This window comes from Narcine bancroftii, chromosome 1 (genome assembly GCF_036971445.1).
Source record: "Narcine bancroftii isolate sNarBan1 chromosome 1, sNarBan1.hap1, whole genome shotgun sequence".
NCBI classification, from domain to species: domain Eukaryota; kingdom Metazoa; phylum Chordata; class Chondrichthyes; order Torpediniformes; family Narcinidae; genus Narcine; species Narcine bancroftii.
Window position 1 is genome coordinate 480,135,453 of NC_091469.1, and position 17,661 is coordinate 480,153,113.

A 17,661-nucleotide genomic window follows, 5' to 3' on the forward strand; every position below is an offset into this window, starting at 1 on the left:
TGACCATGCAACCAGTAGTACTGGTTACATGGTACCAGTAGGACTCAGACGAGAGACCTAACAGTAGGTCATGCAGTATCCGTGGGAAGTAAAGGGTAACCAACATTTCTGCATTTGGTGCATATCCTAAGTCCTTCCTATTCATATATCCATCCAAATGGCTTTTGAGCTTTGTAATGGTACCCACTTCTACACCATTCAGCTCATTCCACATATGGACCACCCTCTAAGTGAAAGACGTCCCTGAGGTCCCTCTTAAAGCTCTCCCCTGTCCCTGAATGTGGTGTAATGATGGCTGTACCCTTCATGAGCACACACAAGGGTATCTGAGCCGTGGTGACTCTTCCATGCCAACTCAGTTGCCCCATTGGTCTGCATTCGGCCCATATCCCTGTAAAACTTTCTCATCCACGAACTTGTCCCAATGTCTTTTCAATGCTGTGACTGTGCCCCCTTCCACAGTTTGCTCTGGCAACTTGTTCCACCCTCTGAGTGAAAGAATTTCCCCTTTGGTTCCTCCGAAACCTCTCCCCTGGAAGAGAACACTCTATATGCAGTCCATTGATGTTGCACTCCTTATCAGTGTACTTGAGGGATCTAATGCCTCACACAGGATGGATGGTTGATGGCCAGAATAGCCTTATTGGGATGAAGGGCCTGTTTCTCCTCATGACCCACCACCGACCATCCATTCATATCAATCCTGACCTGATCCTTTTTATTAATTCTCCCCTACCATTCTCCTCAATTCCGCCCAGATTCCACCACCCACCACAGACTATGGCCAACACCCCCCCCCCCCCCACCACCACCACAGGATCACGCAGAGAGAATCCATGGGGAGTGTGCAAAATCCACATGGACAGTGCCCAAGATCAGGATCGTACCCAAGTCTCTGGTGCTGCCAGGCAGCAGCTCCATCTGCTGTGCCATCCTGGTGATGGATGCACCCCCAGCTCAATTGACCAAGGGCCAGTTGGTGATGTTCATCCAAATTATTCACCACATGTTCCAACCAACTCCATCTCCCTTGCCCAAAGCTCTGTCCTGCAATAAAGTCAATCCAATCTTCTTCCCACACCTTATATTCCATCTGGGTGCTCTGCAACTAGATGGCATTATCAGTGACATCTCCAATTTCTCTTAACCCCTCTCTCTTCCCCATCACTCTGTCTCCTTTCCTTCAGCTCCCCGCCCCCTTTTCTTCCCACTCCATTCAGAAAGCCACCCCCTCCCCCAGCACTTCAGCTTCTACCCACCCACCGATGGCTTGTTAGCCTGTTCTTCCCTCCTCTCCCCCCCACCGTTTTATTCAGACCCTTGCCTGTTTTTGCTTACCATGACTAACGGTCCAGGCCTGAAATGCTCATTACCCCTAATACTTCCTGCAGACGCTGTGTGACCTGCTGAGTTTCTCCAGCAGGTTCGGATATTGTACTCCTTTTACAAGAATCAGTACTGACCTGGCCTTACCCCATCCTGGAAGCGGATGTCACCATCCTCTGTCCACATCCCGGGGGTGGTGGGGGGGTGATCGGGGGGGGGGGGGGGGGGGGTGGATCTGAGGTTCAATATTGAGCTGGTATGGACTCAGCCGCAGTAACCAGTCAACAGGAGTGCCAAGTTGTTTATATTGAAAACTTTTACCAGGTGTATCAGAATTAAACCACAGATTTGCCATGATCTTCATGAATGTCAGACATCATGGACAGAGGAGCCTATTTCCTGCAATTAAGGACAGTTACAAAGCCATACAGCACTGAAACGGGTCCTTCTGCTCAACCTGCCCACATTGACCATGTCCATTCAAGCTTATCCCATCTGGCCGCAGTCGGCTGTATATCGCCTTTCTGGTCCAAATGCCTGCTAGATTTTATCTGCCTCCAATATCTCCTCTGGCATTTCATATATTCTTTTTCCCCCCTGCCCCACCCCTCACTATCAGAAGATTAGGAAACAAGCCTTATGAGGCAAGGTTAGCAGAGCTGGGACTTTTCTAATCGGAGCGTAGAAGGATGAGAGGAGACTTTATCAATGAGATGATAGCCAATCAGCAAACACCAGAGGACGTGTACAAAGTGAAGGTAGCCAATCAGCAAACACCAGAGGACGTGTACAAAGTGAAGGTAGCCAATCAGCAAACACCAGAGGACGTGTACAAAGTGAAGGTAGCCAATCAGCAAACACCAGAGGACGTGTACAAAGTGAAGGTAGCCAATCAGCAAGCACCAGAGGACGTGTACAAAGTGAAGGTAGCCAATCAGCAAGCACCAGAGGACGTGTACAAAGTGAAGGTAGCCAATCAGCAAGCACCAGAGGACGTGTACAAAGTGAAGGTAGCCAATCAGCAAACACCAGAGGACGTGTACAAAGTGAAGGTAGCCAATCAGCAAGCACCAGAGGACGTGTACAAAGTGAAGGTAGCCAATCAGCAAACACCAGAGGACGTGTACAAAGTGAAGGTAGCCAATCAGCAAGCACCAGAGGACGTGTACAAAGTGAAGGTAGCCAATCAGCAAGCACCAGAGGACGTGTACAAAGTGAAGGTAGCCAATCAGCAAGCACCAGAGGACGTGTACAAAGTGAAGGTAGCCAATCAGCAAGCACCAGAGGACATGTACAAAGTGAAGGTAGCCAATCAGCAAACACCAGAGGACGTGTACAAAGTGAAGGTAGCCAATCAGCAAGCACCAGAGGACGTGTACAAAGTGAAGGTAGCCAATCAGCAAGCACCAGAGGACGTGTACAAAGTGAAGGTAGCCAATCAGCAAACACCAGAGGACGTGTACAAAGTGAAGGTAGCCAATCAGCAAACACCAGAGGACGTGTACAAAGTGAAGGTAGCCAATCAGCAAGCACCAGAGGACGTGTACAAAGTGAAGGTAGCCAATCAGCAAGCACCAGAGGACGTGTACAAAGTGAAGGTAGCCAATCAGCAAACACCAGAGGACGTGTACAAAGTGAAGGTAGCCAATCAGCAAGCACCAGAGGACGTGTACAAAGTGAAGGTAGCCAATCAGCAAGCACCAGAGGACGTGTACAAAGTGAAGGTAGCCAATCAGCAAGCACCAGAGGACGTGTACAAAGTGAAGGTAGCCAATCAGCAAGCACCAGAGGACGTGTACAAAGTGAAGGTAGCCAATCAGCAAGCACCAGAGGACGTGTACAAAGTGAAGGTAGCCAATCAGCAAGCACCAGAGGACGTGTACAAAGTGAAGGTAGCCAATCAGCAAGCACCAGAGGACGTGTACAAAGTGAAGGTAGCCAATCAGCAAGCACCAGAGGACGTGTACAAAGTGAAGGTAGCCAATCAGCAAGCACCAGAGGACGTGTACAAAGTGAAGGTAGCCAATCAGCAAACACCAGAGGACGTGTACAAAGTGAAGGTAGCCAATCAGCAAGCACCAGAGGACGTGTACAAAGTGAAGGTAGCCAATCAGCAAGCACCAGAGGACGTGTACAAAGTGAAGGTAGCCAATCAGCAAGCACCAGAGGACGTGTACAAAGTGAAGGTAGCCAATCAGCAAGCACCAGAGGACGTGTACAAAGTGAAGGTAGCCAATCAGCAAGCACCAGAGGACGTGTACAAAGTGAAGGTAGCCAATCAGCAAGCACCAGAGGACGTGTACAAAGTGAAGGTAGCCAATCAGCAAGCACCAGAGGACGTGTACAAAGTGAAGGTAGCCAATCAGCAAGCACCAGAGGACGTGTACAAAGTGAAGGTAGCCAATCAGCAAGCACCAGAGGACGTGTACAAAGTGAAGGTAGCCAATCAGCAAGCACCAGAGGACGTGTACAAAGTGAAGGTAGCCAATCAGCAAGCACCAGAGGACGTGTACAAAGTGAAGGTAGCCAATCAGCAAGCACCAGAGGACGTGTACAAAGTGAAGGTAGCCAATCAGCAAGCACCAGAGGACGTGTACAAAGTGAAGGTAGCCAATCAGCAAACACCAGAGGACGTGTACAAAGTGAAGGTAGCCAATCAGCAAACACCAGAGGACGTGTACAAAGTGAAGGTAGCCAATCAGCAAACACCAGAGGACGTGTACAAAGTGAAGGTAGCCAATCAGCAAACACCAGAGGACGTGTACAAAGTGAAGGTAGCCAATCAGCAAGCACCAGAGGACGTGTACAAAGTGAAGGTAGCCAATCAGCAAACACCAGAGGACGTGTACAAAGTGAAGGTAGCCAATCAGCAAACACCAGAGGACGTGTACAAAGTGAAGGTAGCCAATCAGCAAACACCAGAGGACGTGTACAAAGTGAAGGTAGCCAATCAGCAAGCACCAGAGGACGTGTACAAAGTGAAGGTAGCCAATCAGCAAGCACCAGAGGACGTGTACAAAGTGAAGGTAGCCAATCAGCAAACACCAGAGGACGTGTACAAAGTGAAGGTAGCCAATCAGCAAACACCAGAGGACGTGTACAAAGTGAAGGTAGCCAATCAGCAAGCACCAGAGGACGTGTACAAAGTGAAGGTAGCCAATCAGCAAGCACCAGAGGACGTGTACAAAGTGAAGGTAGCCAATCAGCAAGCACCAGAGGACGTGTACAAAGTGAAGGTAGCCAATCAGCAAACACCAGAGGACGTGTACAAAGTGAAGGTAGCCAATCAGCAAGCACCAGAGGACGTGTACAAAGTGAAGGTAGCCAATCAGCAAACACCAGAGGACGTGTACAAAGTGAAGGTAGCCAATCAGCAAGCACCAGAGGACGTGTACAAAGTGAAGGTAGCCAATCAGCAAGCACCAGAGGACGTGTACAAAGTGAAGGTAGCCAATCAGCAAGCACCAGAGGACGTGTACAAAGTGAAGGTAGCCAATCAGCAAGCACCAGAGGACGTGTACAAAGTGAAGGTAGCCAATCAGCAAGCACCAGAGGACGTGTACAAAGTGAAGGTAGCCAATCAGCAAACACCAGAGGACGTGTAGAAAGTAAAGGGATGGAAGTTTTGGGGAGACATCACAGGTAAGTTTATTAGAGTTGTGAGTGATTGGGACGTCTTGCCAGGAATGATGGTGGTGGCTGAAACATTAAGGGCATTTAAGAGACTTAGACATGTAGATGAAAGTAGAGGGTTATGCAGTAGGGAGGATTTAGTATCTTTTTTGGAAGGAATATATGGGTCAGCACGACATCGAGTGCCGAAGGGCCTATACTGTGCTGTATTGTTCTATGTTCTATCTCCTTTAAATCCTTCTCCATCACCTTAAATGCAGTGTTAATGGGAGGGCTCTGAGCAGTGTGGACAAACTGAGAGGACTTGGGGTCTGCGCCCACAGGACACTCAAAGCAGCTGCACAGGTTGAAGGCATATGGTGATTTGGCCTTTGTCAGCTTTGAGTTTGAGTTCAGTAGCTGTGAGGTCATGTTGCACCTTTACAAATCCGTAGTTGGACCAAACTTGGAATATTGTGTTGAGTGCCGGTCACCTCACTACAGGAAGGATGTGGATGATCTAGAAAGGGGGACAGAAGAGATTCACATGGATTGGAGAGCAGGGCTCATGAGGATAGGTTGAGTGAACTTGATCTTTTCTCCTCGGAGCGACAGAAGGTGAGAGGAGACCTGAAAGAGGTGTACAAGATGATGGGAGTCATTGATCATGTGGATGGCTTTTCCCCAGTGCTGAAATGGCTAATGAAAGTTTTAAGGTGCTTGGGAGTAAGTTCAGGGGGGGATGTAAGTTTTTCACACAGATAGTGGTGGGTCCATGGAATGCGCTGCTGGCAACAGTGTTGGGAGGTACATACAATAGGATGTTTTAAAAAACTCTTAGATAGGTGTGGTACTACCACTATATATATATATATATATATGTATGGGTTGGCCCACCCCCTGAACCTGTGACTCCTCCCTCCCAGATACCTCATAAAGGCTGTTAAGCCCAAACCCCTCGCTCAGTACCTGCCTTGGAACCAGGCCAGCAACATGCAAGCTGTGCTGACACTTTAAAGTGATTAAAGCCAATTAATCATGATTCTCTGCCCGACTGTTGTTGATTGGTCATACAATAGGGACATGGAACCGAGTACAATGGAGGGTTATGCAGTAGGGAAATTCGAGACAGTTGTTAGAGTAGGTCATTGAATTAGCACAACACTGAACTGAACTGTGCAGTAGGGTTCTATATTCTATGTTAAAATAGCATCTTCTCGTTCCAGACACCTCTGCCCTGAGATAAAGGTTTTTGGCATTTCATAGATTTATAAACCATTATTAGGTCTCCCCTCATATTTTTCCCTGAAATGTAAGAGGCTGAGGGGTGTATGTAAGATTATGAGAGCCTTCAATAGGGTGGACAGCCAGTGTCTTTTGCAAATACCAGAGGACATCTGTTTAAGATGAGGGGAGGAATGTTTAGAGGGGATGTCAGGTACACAGAGAGTGATGGGCGTCTGGAATGCATTGCCAAGAGTGATGATGGAGGCTGGTACAATAGAGACATTCAAAAGACTCTTAGATAGATACATGGATGCACGAAATGTGGAGGGTTATGTGTGTGAGGAAGGGAAGGTTTAGACCAGTAGTTCTCAACCTTTTTCTTTCCACTCACATCCCTCTTTAAGTAATCCCTATGCCATAGGTGATCTGTGATTAGTAAGGGATTACTTAAGGTGATTTGTGGGTAGAAAGAAAAGGTTTGAAAACCACTGTTTTAATTGTCTCTAATTGACTCATTATGTGCACGGTTTCAGAACTCCAAAGGAAATGGGTCAATTTTTCTCAAGCCAAATATTTCAGTAACAATTGGGTCAAGAGCAGTGATTCTCAACCTTCCCTTCCCACTCACATCCCACCTGAAGCAATCCCTTACTAATCACAGAGCACCGATGACATAGGGATTACTTCAAGTGGGATGTGAGTGAAAAGAATAAGGTCGAGAACAACTGGTTTAGATGGTTGTGGACTAGGTTTCCATACGTTGGCACAACATCATGGGCTGAAGGGCCTTTTCTGGACTGGAATGTTCTATGTTGTATACACATTAAGACCTGGATAGTCAAGATTCCTGGGATAGGGATCAGACCCAGGAAAATGGGGCCAGCTCTGGTAGACGACATGGATGTGTTGGAATGAATGGCTCTTTCTGGGCAATTTGGCTCATGAATGCATCAAATTCTGGACAGAATAAATACAGCCCATCCAATCTCTCTGGAACGACAGCCCTCCATTGCAGGAAATTCTCTCCAATGCTCTATCTCTTGCTGCCATATCCTTCCTGCAGTGTGCTAACCTATAAACTGTATCTCCCAACGCTTTGAAAGTCTGCAGGCTCTGCGATTGTATGCTGGAGGAACTCGCAGCATCCATATCTAACCCACCTATCAGAAGAAGGGCTCAGGCCAAACACCATGGCTATACAGGTCAAACATCTATTATCCGGCGCTCTGTGGTCCGGCACATTTTGAATCTGACATCATTCGTACAAACTCCTTACAGACAGCACGGGACTTGAACTCCGGTCCCGATCGCTGGCACCATAAAGGTTGAATCTGCCATCGATCGTACAAACTCCTTCCAGACAGCACGGGACTTGAACCCCGGTCCCAATCGCTGGCGCGGTAAAGGTTGAATCTGCCGCTGTTCGTACAAGCTCCTTAAAGACAGCACGGGACTTGAACCCCGGTCCCAATCGCTGGCGCTGTAAATTTACCACGATTTGGACCGGGGTTCGAGCCCCATGATAGCTTGTTCTAACGGTGCTAGATTCAACCTTTACAGCACCAGCGATCGGGATCGGGGTTCAAGTCCAGCGCTGTCTGTAAGGAGTTTTACTAACATCCTGATTGGTGGTGCTGTAAAGATGTTGTGCTCAGCCCACAGTATTACTTCTGTTTTAAGCTTTGTTCTACCTTTGATATGTTTACAAAGGGGGTTCCCTTAGGGGTCAATTTCTGTTTTCCGGCATTTTCTGTGGTCTGACAATGGCCAGGACCCGACGTCACCGGATTAAAGATTAAAGATTAAAGATTAAAGATCTTCACGTACTGTGGATGCTGCAAGACCTGCTGAGTTCTTCCAATATTTCTGTATTTTTACCACAACACTTTGCACAGCTGCTGTTCGGCTTCTATGGCCCAGTGAAGAAAACACTGGTGTGAGAGATCCTGCCGGGGACAGCCTTTGGGAGGATGGGATGGAGTCCTTACAGGATGGGAGGAAGTGCTGAGGGATCTGTGGGTGTCCATGGGTCTGTAGTAGATGCCGTTCACTACCTCCACCCCACTGAGATGGAGATAGAGCTAAGGTCCAGATGGCAGAAAACCTGATGAAACTTTTGTCATTTCCCTGACAGCAAGAAGCAGCAGCGACGCAGACCCCAAACTGCTTCCAGAGCAGGAGCAGGGAACCTAAGCTGATCCAAACACAGAAAGATCTACGCAACTGACAAAGACGTTGGCATAACTTGCACCTTTTGCGTGAAGGAGTTGAGTGGAGTTAAGGGAGAACATATTAACCTCGCCAACAGCTGTCAGACCAACCCTCAGAATCATAGAACGTTAGAGCTCGGAAACATTCCTTTCAGCTCATCTGGTCCGTGCTGAGCTTATTCTCCCAAATGACCTGCACCCAGACCTCCATACTCATCCTATCCATGTACCTGTCCAAATTCTTCAGTTGGCAGCTCGTTCCACATTCTCACCACTCTCCGCATGAACTTCCTCCTAATGTTCTCCATAACCATCTCAGCTTTCACCCCTTACCCACATCCTCTAACTCCTCTCCCAACCAAACCTCAGTGGAAAAAACCTGCTTGCAATTATACAAGGTGCTGGCCAAATACTCCCCATTGCTTTCTCCCGATGGACCAACTGCTTCCCTTTACCAGCACATTTCCAACTCCCTTTGGAAAACTAACTCTGCAATGTCCCAGTTATTCTGTATTCGTTGGGCTGAGGTTTTGACTGGCAGACTGGTTTCATGCATCAATACTTTAACATTATTTTAAATTTAAATCTTAAATTTTAACTTTAGACATACAGCATGGTAAACTGGCCATTTTGGACCACAAGTCTGTTCTGCCCAATGTACACCCAGTGGACTTGCACCCCCGGTATGTTTTGAACAGTGGAAGGAAACCAGAGCACCCCAGGGAAGACCCATGGGGAGAGTGTACAAACTCCTTACAGACAGCGCAGGACTTGAACCCCAGTCCTGATCGCTGGTGCTGTGACTGCTAACCGTTACGCCAAACATGCCGACTGCGGCAGGGTTATTGCCCACAGGGAATAATGCAATCGATACCTTCTGTGGTAAACCCTCCTCTGATACCGGTCTCGGTCCCTTTTCCACTTCCAACATTCCAACTTCTTTCCTATTCCTGCTTTTCATTGCTCTTTCCTTCAGGCTTTTGGCACTTAGGTGAGACCTCTCGGAAGAACTTCTTGACAGGGTCCCGTGTCCCAATCTGATCAATTCCTGTGAAAAGATTTTCGATGAATCGCTGACGCCAAAGCACGTTCCATTAAATTTGTTTAAAATTAGAGATATAGCACAGTAACGGGCCCTTCCGGCCCACAAGCTGGTGCTGCCCAATGAACCTACACCTCCGGTACGTTTCAAAGGGCGAGAGGAAACCGGAGTCCCTGGAGGAAATCCACACAGGCATGGGGAGAACGTGTAAACACAGGCACGTGGAGAAGGTGTAAACTCATTACAGGCAGCGCGGGATTCAAATCTGGGTCGCTGGTGCTGTACCAGTGTTGCGCAAACCGCTGGTGTCTGATGTCTTGAAGGTATTGTCTTGAGGAGGAGTACGAAGTTATTTATTGTCGGGAATAGCGATGCCATTATTATCCTAAATCTGAGGAGATAGTCAAGAATCTTCCACATTGGTGAGTCTGGAAACACAGTTGGGCATCACAGGACATAGAACATTCAGCCACGATGTTTTGCTGAACTATGTAAATCTACTCCACAAAAAATCTAACTTTTCCCAACCACACACACAAATCCCTCTGCATTTTTAAGTCCATGTGCCTATTTAAGAGTCTTTTGAATGCCCCTCTATTGTATCAGCCTCCACCACCACCCACAGTAAATGCATTTCAGGCATCCACCACACTCCGCGTAAATTTTAAAAAACTTTGATGTCTCTCCCCAAAATTTCCTCCCCTCACCTTAAACGGATGTTCTCTGCTATTTGCTATTGTCGCACCAGCATAAAGGTGCTGGCCGTCCACTCTAGACCCCCTTATGATCTCATATACTTCTAAGTCACCTCTCATCTTTTGTCACTCCAAGGAGAAAAGCCCCAGCTCTGTCACCCTTGCTTTATATAACACGTTCCCCAATCAAGGCAACATCCTGGTCAATCACCTCTGCCCAGTGCTCTCTACCTGGGCAGCACCACACAAGGGAAGCCTGCTGAGTGGATGAGCGTTCTCAGGCGATGAGCTCTCATTGAGCATCTGACCATGGGTGAGGCGTTGCGATGCAGAGATACCTCGTGCAGAGTAACAGTCCCGGGCCGAGTCCAACAACTGCCTCCAGCATCTCGCCAGCTCGTGACTACGACCCTCCCCCCCCCCCCCCCCACCCGCCCAGCAGCCATCGTGAGCGACGCAGCTTCCATCCCCCTCCGAGTAGCAGGCCAACCCTCGATGACCTTGCATCATGGTTCCCCCTTGCAGGTCAAAGTCAAAGTTGCCTTGTTCAACAACTCTAAAAAAGGGGACAGCCAGGTCCAACATCTACCCCTTCCTTTGATCTTCACTTTTCCCTTCTCGCCTGGGGGAATGAAACGAGCAAATTAAATCCAGCGGCCTTGACGAGAAGACATAGATCTGCTTCACCTGGTCTAGGGAATAGCAGTTCCTTAGATGGGGTGGACAGCCAGCACGTGATTCCTGAGGTGATAGTGGCAAATACCATAGGGCATCTGTTTAAGGTGAGTGGAGGAAAGTTCATACACTGAGAATATTGGGTGGCTGGAATGCATTGCCTGGGCTGCTGGTGGAGGCTGGTAACAATAACAGCCATTCAAAAGACTCCTCGGCACGTGGATAAAAGGAAAACAGAGGGTTATGAGGTGGGGAAGGGTTACATTGTTGTGGAGTAGTTTTACATAGGTTGGTACAAGTTGTGGGCTGCATGGCTCGCACTGAGCTGGAATGTTCTATGCTCTAAAGGCCGGTGACCGGGAGGTGCAATGATTGGCTGGTGGGAGCTGTATAGTGGGGCGGGGGGGTGGGGGGTCGACAGTCTGGAGCTGCTCAATTGGTGTCACCTCCTTGTGGCCAGTTCAAGCTCCCCTCCATAACTCACAGTCCCCACATAATCTTTCACCTGCCTCCCACTATTTTTGGAAGGAGTCCGCTCACACACGCGCGCACACACACTCTCTCACACACACACATACTCACACACCCATACACACTCACACACACACATACTCTCACACGCACACACAGACATGCATATCAAACACAAATACAGGTGATCCAACCCCTCCCTCCTGCCTCCACTCACCTTTTTCCCCACAATGCCTGAGACCCCCACAACCTTCTCGGATCCACCATCGCCACCTGAGCCCTGGCCCAGTCTCATGGCACCTGCCCTCTCCCTGCCTCTCTCGCCCTCTCAGCTGCACCCCGACAAAATGCTCACCCATTCGGTGGCTCACTCCCACTTCACTGGCCCAGGGCCACCCCCCACCTTTTATTTGGGATGAATTGGCTAAGGTTATGGCTGTAAGACATGGGGCACCCTCCTGACCTGCTCCGCTTGCAGGTGCTGGATCCGAAGTTGCTCCATTGTCTGCTGAAACTCCTTCTCCTTCTGCACGTTCTCCGCAATGGTGGCCTGGTTTTGCTCGTCGTAGGCCATGGCCACCACGGCCAGGATCAGGTTGATGAGATAGAAGGATCCGAGGAAGATGACCACAACAAAGAAGAGCATGTAGGCTTTCCCAGCCGATCGCAGCGTCTGTGGGCCAGAGAGAAGAGGGAGGAAGGTCACAACTTTATCAGAGGAATCGGAATGACCTGGGACCTGTCTCAGTCACCCATATCCTTGTCGCAGGGTGGTAAGCAGGCCTTGCATCCCACCATCAGGTGATCCGGCCCCCATCAACCGCTCAGCTGCACTCATCCCAGTTATTTCATTCTCCTCACCTTCTTTTGAATTTTATATTTTGACAACAGCACGGTAACAGGCTTTTCGGCCCACGGGCCTGTGCCACCCAATTACACCCAATTAACCTACAACCCCTGGGATGTTTTGAAGGGTGGGAGGAAACCGGAGCACTCAGAGGAAACCCACGCAGCCACGGGGAGAACGTACAAACTCCTTCTCGACAGCTCCGGAATCAAACCCCGGTCCCGATCGCTTGCGCTGTAACAGCATTACGCTAATACTAACTGTGCCATTTTGTGACAGTTTTCAGGGAATGATATCACAGCGCTAGTGACCTGGGTTCGAATCCAGCGTGATGTGTAAGGAGTTTGTTCGTCCTCCCTGTGACCTGCATGGGCTTTCCTCCAGGTGCTCCAGTTTCCTCCCACCCTGCAATGGGGTCAGAAGGTTAATGAGTGTATTTGGTGGCGCAGGCTAGTGGGCCGGAAGGGCCTGTTACCGTGCTGCATCTCCAAACTAAATTAAAAATATAGAACATCACAGCACAGAAGAAGCTCTGTCGGCTCATTGACACCTGATTCTACCTAGTCCCATCCTCCTGCACCCAGACCTTAGCTATTCCCATCCATGTCTTCTCTTCCCACATCCACCACTTCTGCTGGCAGCTCGTTCCACACTCCCAGCACCCACTGAGTGAGGAAGTTCCCCCCCCCCCCCCACCCCCGCCCCCCAACCAATGCTCCTCTTGAGCCCTGGTTCGACCACACCTGAAGCATTTCTAGTTGCCTTATTACAGGAAAGATGTGGAGAGGGTGCAGAGGAGGTTTACCAGGATGGTTGCCTGGATTTGAAGAACGTGCCTTATGGGCAAGGTTAGCAGAGCTGGGACTTTTCAGTTTGCAGCGACGAAAGCTGAGAGGAGACCCAATAGAGGCATAAAGTGGAAAGCCAGCTCCTTTTTCCTGGGATGGCAGCCGCAAATATCATCTATGTAAGTTTAGGGGAGATGTCGGGGTAGGTTTATTTAGACAGAGAGTGGTGGGCTTTTAGAATGGTGGTGGAGACTGGTCCAATAGGGACATTCAAAAGACTGGCACATGGATGTGGGAAAAATAGAGGTTATGGGTGCGAGGTGGGGAAGATTTACATGGAGTAGGTTTATACAGGTTGACACAACATTGTGGGCCAAAGGGACTGCCCTCTGCTGTTTGACACTGGAAAATGTATTACTCTAAAAAACATCTTTAAATAAAATATGTTGGGGTCTTGATCGAGTAACCAGATAGCTTGCAGAATAATTGAATTGAAGACAACTTGAAATCCCAAGTAACGGAGGTTTTCTGTGCTGGCACAAGGGCGGTTAGTGCAATGCTATTACAGCGCCAGCGACCCGGGTTCAAATCCTGCGCTGTCTGTAAGGAGTTTGTACATCCTTCCTGTGCCAGTGTGGGTTTTTCCCAGGTGTTCTGTTTCTTTCTATGAAGATGCACAGGGTTAGAAGGTTAATTGGTCACATGGGTGCATTTGGGCAGAGTGGGCCTGTGCTGTGCTGTAAAATTTTTTAATTAAAAATTAAAATATGCGGACGTGACTGGCTTATTTACTGACGTGAGTGGGGGCACCCGTGGCCTCAGAGTAAACTCTGCACCTCCCCTTCCTCTCTCACCTGGTTTGTGGGCACATGCTTCTGTTACTTTGGAGTCTGTGGCTGTGGCTTTGTCTCAGGGTGAAAGGTCCCCAAACATTTCTGAACCTCTTCGCCCCTGCCCTCCCCCACCCCCGCCACCCCACCTTCCCTCACCACTCCCGAGTGGCATTGAGGGGCAGAGGTTCTCTCGGCGTTCCCGCTGCGTGCTGCAACAACCTCATCCATCATCCGCCATCACAAGGGAGAGGGGGTCGGTAGGTGGATGGGTCACGCCCACGGGCTCGTGGGTCAGAAGGGCTGAGGCTGGTGCAGTAGGGACGCCCAAAAGACTTTTAGACCGGCACATGGATGTAAGGCAGAGAGAAGGCTATGGGTGTGGGGTAGGGAAGGGTATGATTGCCGTGGGGTAGGTTTCTATAGGTCGATGCAATATCAATGTGAATCATTACAGGCCCTACAGCACACAGTGATTTTTTTTTTCTAAACACGCAGTACAGTAATAGGCCCTTCCAGCCCACAAGCTCGAGCTGCCCAAATTAACCTACAGCCCCCGTACAGATTTAGAACATGGGATGAAACCAGAGCACATGGAGGAAACCCACGCAGGCACACAGAGATCATGCAAACTCCTTACAGACAGTGCCAGATTCAAACCCGGTGAGCAGTCCAGTGTGAGCTGAGGATAATGGATTAATGTGCTGGAGAAACTCGGTGTCCAGAGGAAGTAAAGTGCAGTTGACGTTTCGAGCCTGAGGCCCTCGCCAAGGTATGAGTAAAATATAGGCAGGCACCTGAAGAAGGTGGTGGAGGAGGGAGGGGACAGAGGGAGAGGAAGGGGGAGGAGGGTAAGAGGTCATAGGTGGATACAGGTAGGGAGATAAAAGCTTAGAAGCCATGGGTGGGCCCGTACTGCATTGTTCTCTCACAGAGAAAAGAGCAGGCCAGGGTACTGCTGAGGAGGGATGAGGCTTGGTGGCAGATACCCCTGCCGATCCCCAGTTCTTCCAAGCGTTGCCCTACACCTGCCGTTTCCAGCTGGGTCTCTCCGGATTCCAGTTGTGTGCATTTGGTAATGGAGGCAGGCATAATCAAACGATCAGTGGGGCCTCCCTTCCCTCCTCTGATGACACTCACTGAATAATAGTTTGGGGAGCATTGCTGAAACGAGGCTCAAAGAATTAACGAGGATCCCTGCCCAGCCAGCGCTCTGGTCCACTACCATCTGGAAGGAGAGGCATTATGAACACAATGAGGACGGCCAGGCTGGGGAATAGCTTCTTCCCACAGGCTGTGAGATTGATGAACGGTATCCTGTAACCTTTGAGTTCAAGTTTATTATCATCTGACTATACATCTACAACCAGACGAAACAGCGTTGCTCCAGACCATAATGTCTGCGTGGCACGCGTGCGCGTGCACACATATACACTCCTGTACCTCCTTTCTGATGGTAGTGGATCAAAGATCCTGTGTGAAGTGTGGTCTCTTCGAAATGAAACTGAGTAAATTATTGCAGAATATTTATGCATATTTATTTATAATATTTCTATGTGGTTATCATGTAGTGGGCGAGAAATGCGTTGTGTGTGTGCACCATGGTTCAGAGAAACGCAGCTTTCGTTGAGTTTTGTGTGTACAGTTACATGATAGGAGATGTGAGAAGCTACGCTGCTTGCTTGGAATGTCCAGTTCAAGGGACATGGTCTCCGGATTAGCTTACAGCATTGAAAGGAGAGGAAGCATCGATCTATTGGAGATGAATGCTGTGCGTTTGTGTGGAGGATGAGTTCTGTACCCCATAGAGTTAAAATGGCACTTGCAATAAGGCAAATCCTTCTGCTTTGCATACCTGCTGTCCCAGGGAAGAGGTGGAAAATCTCATGAAATTGTGCAAGAGTGACAACCTGAGGCTCAACGTGGACAAGACGAAGGAGTTGATTGCGGGCTTCAGGGGGACCAGGAGCAACCAATCTCCATTACACATCAACAACTCTGTAGAAGAGAGTGGAGAGCACCACGTTCCTTGGAGTTCACTGAACTAGTGACCTTTCATAAACATCTCCTCTCTTGTCAGGAAGGCACAACAGCAACTGCACTTCATCAAAGGAGTGAAGCGGGCAAGGCTACTGGCCGCCATTATGTCAACCTACTACAGGAGCTCTATCTAGAGGGTCCTGGCCGACTGTATCACAGGGAGATACGGTTGCTGCAGAGAAATTGGAGGTCAATGCATAGGACCCTAAGAGTGGCAGATAACTGAAGTCTCCTTTCCCCCATCGACGTGACCTACTGGGATTACTGTCTGAAGAAGGCACGTAAAGTCATTGAGGGCCCATTCTACCCTGCACACGACATCTTTCAGCTGCTCTCGTCGGGGAAGAGATACAGGAGTATCAGAGCCAGCGCTACCAGGCTGAGGAACAGCTGCTTCCTATGGGCAGTGAGAATGTTGAACGAGCAAACGAACTGCTCACACTAACCATCTGAGATTCTCATATGCACAAACCAATATTGATTGATTTATCTGTATAGATGAAATACTTGTCTGGTTGTGTGTCTTGTGCGTTTTGCACTGGAGAACGCTTTTCATTGCAATCAGATGACCAGTGTGCACCAGAACACCTTAAAATGGATCGTTTTGTGAACCAAATTCATTTTTAAATGTTGTCAGATGCGTCAGACTTTTGATCCAAACTTTGTAATTGCAAATAGGCTTACATGAGAAGAATCCGGCTGGGGGAGGGGGGGGTAAATAAATAATCACTGGGCAGTTTGCAAAGTGCTTTCATGAGGAATGAGAGTTCAAGGACAGAGTTAAAGGAAAAGATTAAACAGGTTAGGACTTAATTCTCTGGAGTGTTGGAGAATGAGGGGAGACTTGTTAGAGGAATTCAAAATTATGAGGGGTTTTGATAAATACCAGTTTGCTTTTTCCACTGAGGTTAAGCTTTAAATTTACAGGATGGTAACAGACTCTTCTGGCCCAGGAGCCTGTGTTGCTCAAATACACCAATTAACCCCGTTCAATTTTGGAGGGTGGGAGGAAACCGGAGCACCCGGAGGAAACCCATGTAGGTCATGGGGAGAACATACAAACCCCTTACAGATAGTGCCAGATTGGAACCTGGGTCACTGGCGCATTGAGCCAACTGCTATGCCGACTGTGCTGCCCTGAGATGAGACAAGAACCGGAGGGTTAAGGGAGATGTTTAAAGGGATCATTAAGGGGAAACATCTTCGCGCAGAGAGTGGTGGGAGTGTGGAACAAGCTGAAGTGGTGAATGCAGGCTCCTTTTTGACATTTGTAAGGTAAAACATCATGAGATGGGAATGTGTAAGGAGTTACCCTGCCCTGTACAGGGCTGTAACAAGATGTAAATGCATCCTTGTACTTACAAGATAAGAGAGACATTGATGGATTGAGAGGCAGGAAGCTAGCAGGGAAAGGATAGCAACAGTTTTAGTCATTGGACAAGTAATGATATGATGATGTTCTAAGCATGTATCCAAGGGTATAAAAAATCACCATTTTGCTGATAACGGCAGAATGCATTCTCCGACTAACTTTGTTAGTCGCAAGTGTTACAATCCGGTAATAAAGAACAAAGAACCCTGATTTCGACTCAGTCTGGTGTTTGTCTCACTCATTCATGAACAAAGCAGACCTAACACATTTAAGAAAAAATTGCCAGGTGCACGGATGGGAGGGGTCTGAGGGCTATGGACTGGGTGCAGGTCAATAGGTCTAAACAGATTAGATGGCCCGATCTTACAGATAGCAGTGGAGAGCTTGTAGACCCTTATTCACGGGTTATTAGACCTGGTCAGGAGTCATCCTCTCACCCCACATGGTGCCCTGGAGGAGAGAGCTGAAGAATACAGACCCCAGCAGTGATAAGTGTACTTCTGATTGTTTCCTGATGGTGGAACAT

General features: G+C 48.6%; 1 protein-coding gene across 5 annotated transcripts in view; it reads right to left on the minus strand.

The window, feature by feature from the left end:
• The window catches only part of LOC138751914 (sodium channel protein type 1 subunit alpha-like), a 299,966-nt gene that overhangs the window by 229,105 nt on the left and 53,200 nt on the right, over positions 1-17,661 (minus strand). For all 5 annotated transcript variants that reach the window (XM_069914861.1, XM_069914864.1, XM_069914862.1 and 2 more), the window contains exons 7-8: positions 11,722-11,931; positions 9,250-9,423 (exon numbers count right to left, since the gene is read on the minus strand). In XM_069914861.1, the coding sequence (XP_069770962.1) occupies positions 9,250-9,423; positions 11,722-11,931 (384 nt within the window). The remainder of the gene's footprint in view (positions 1-9,249; positions 9,424-11,721; positions 11,932-17,661) is intronic.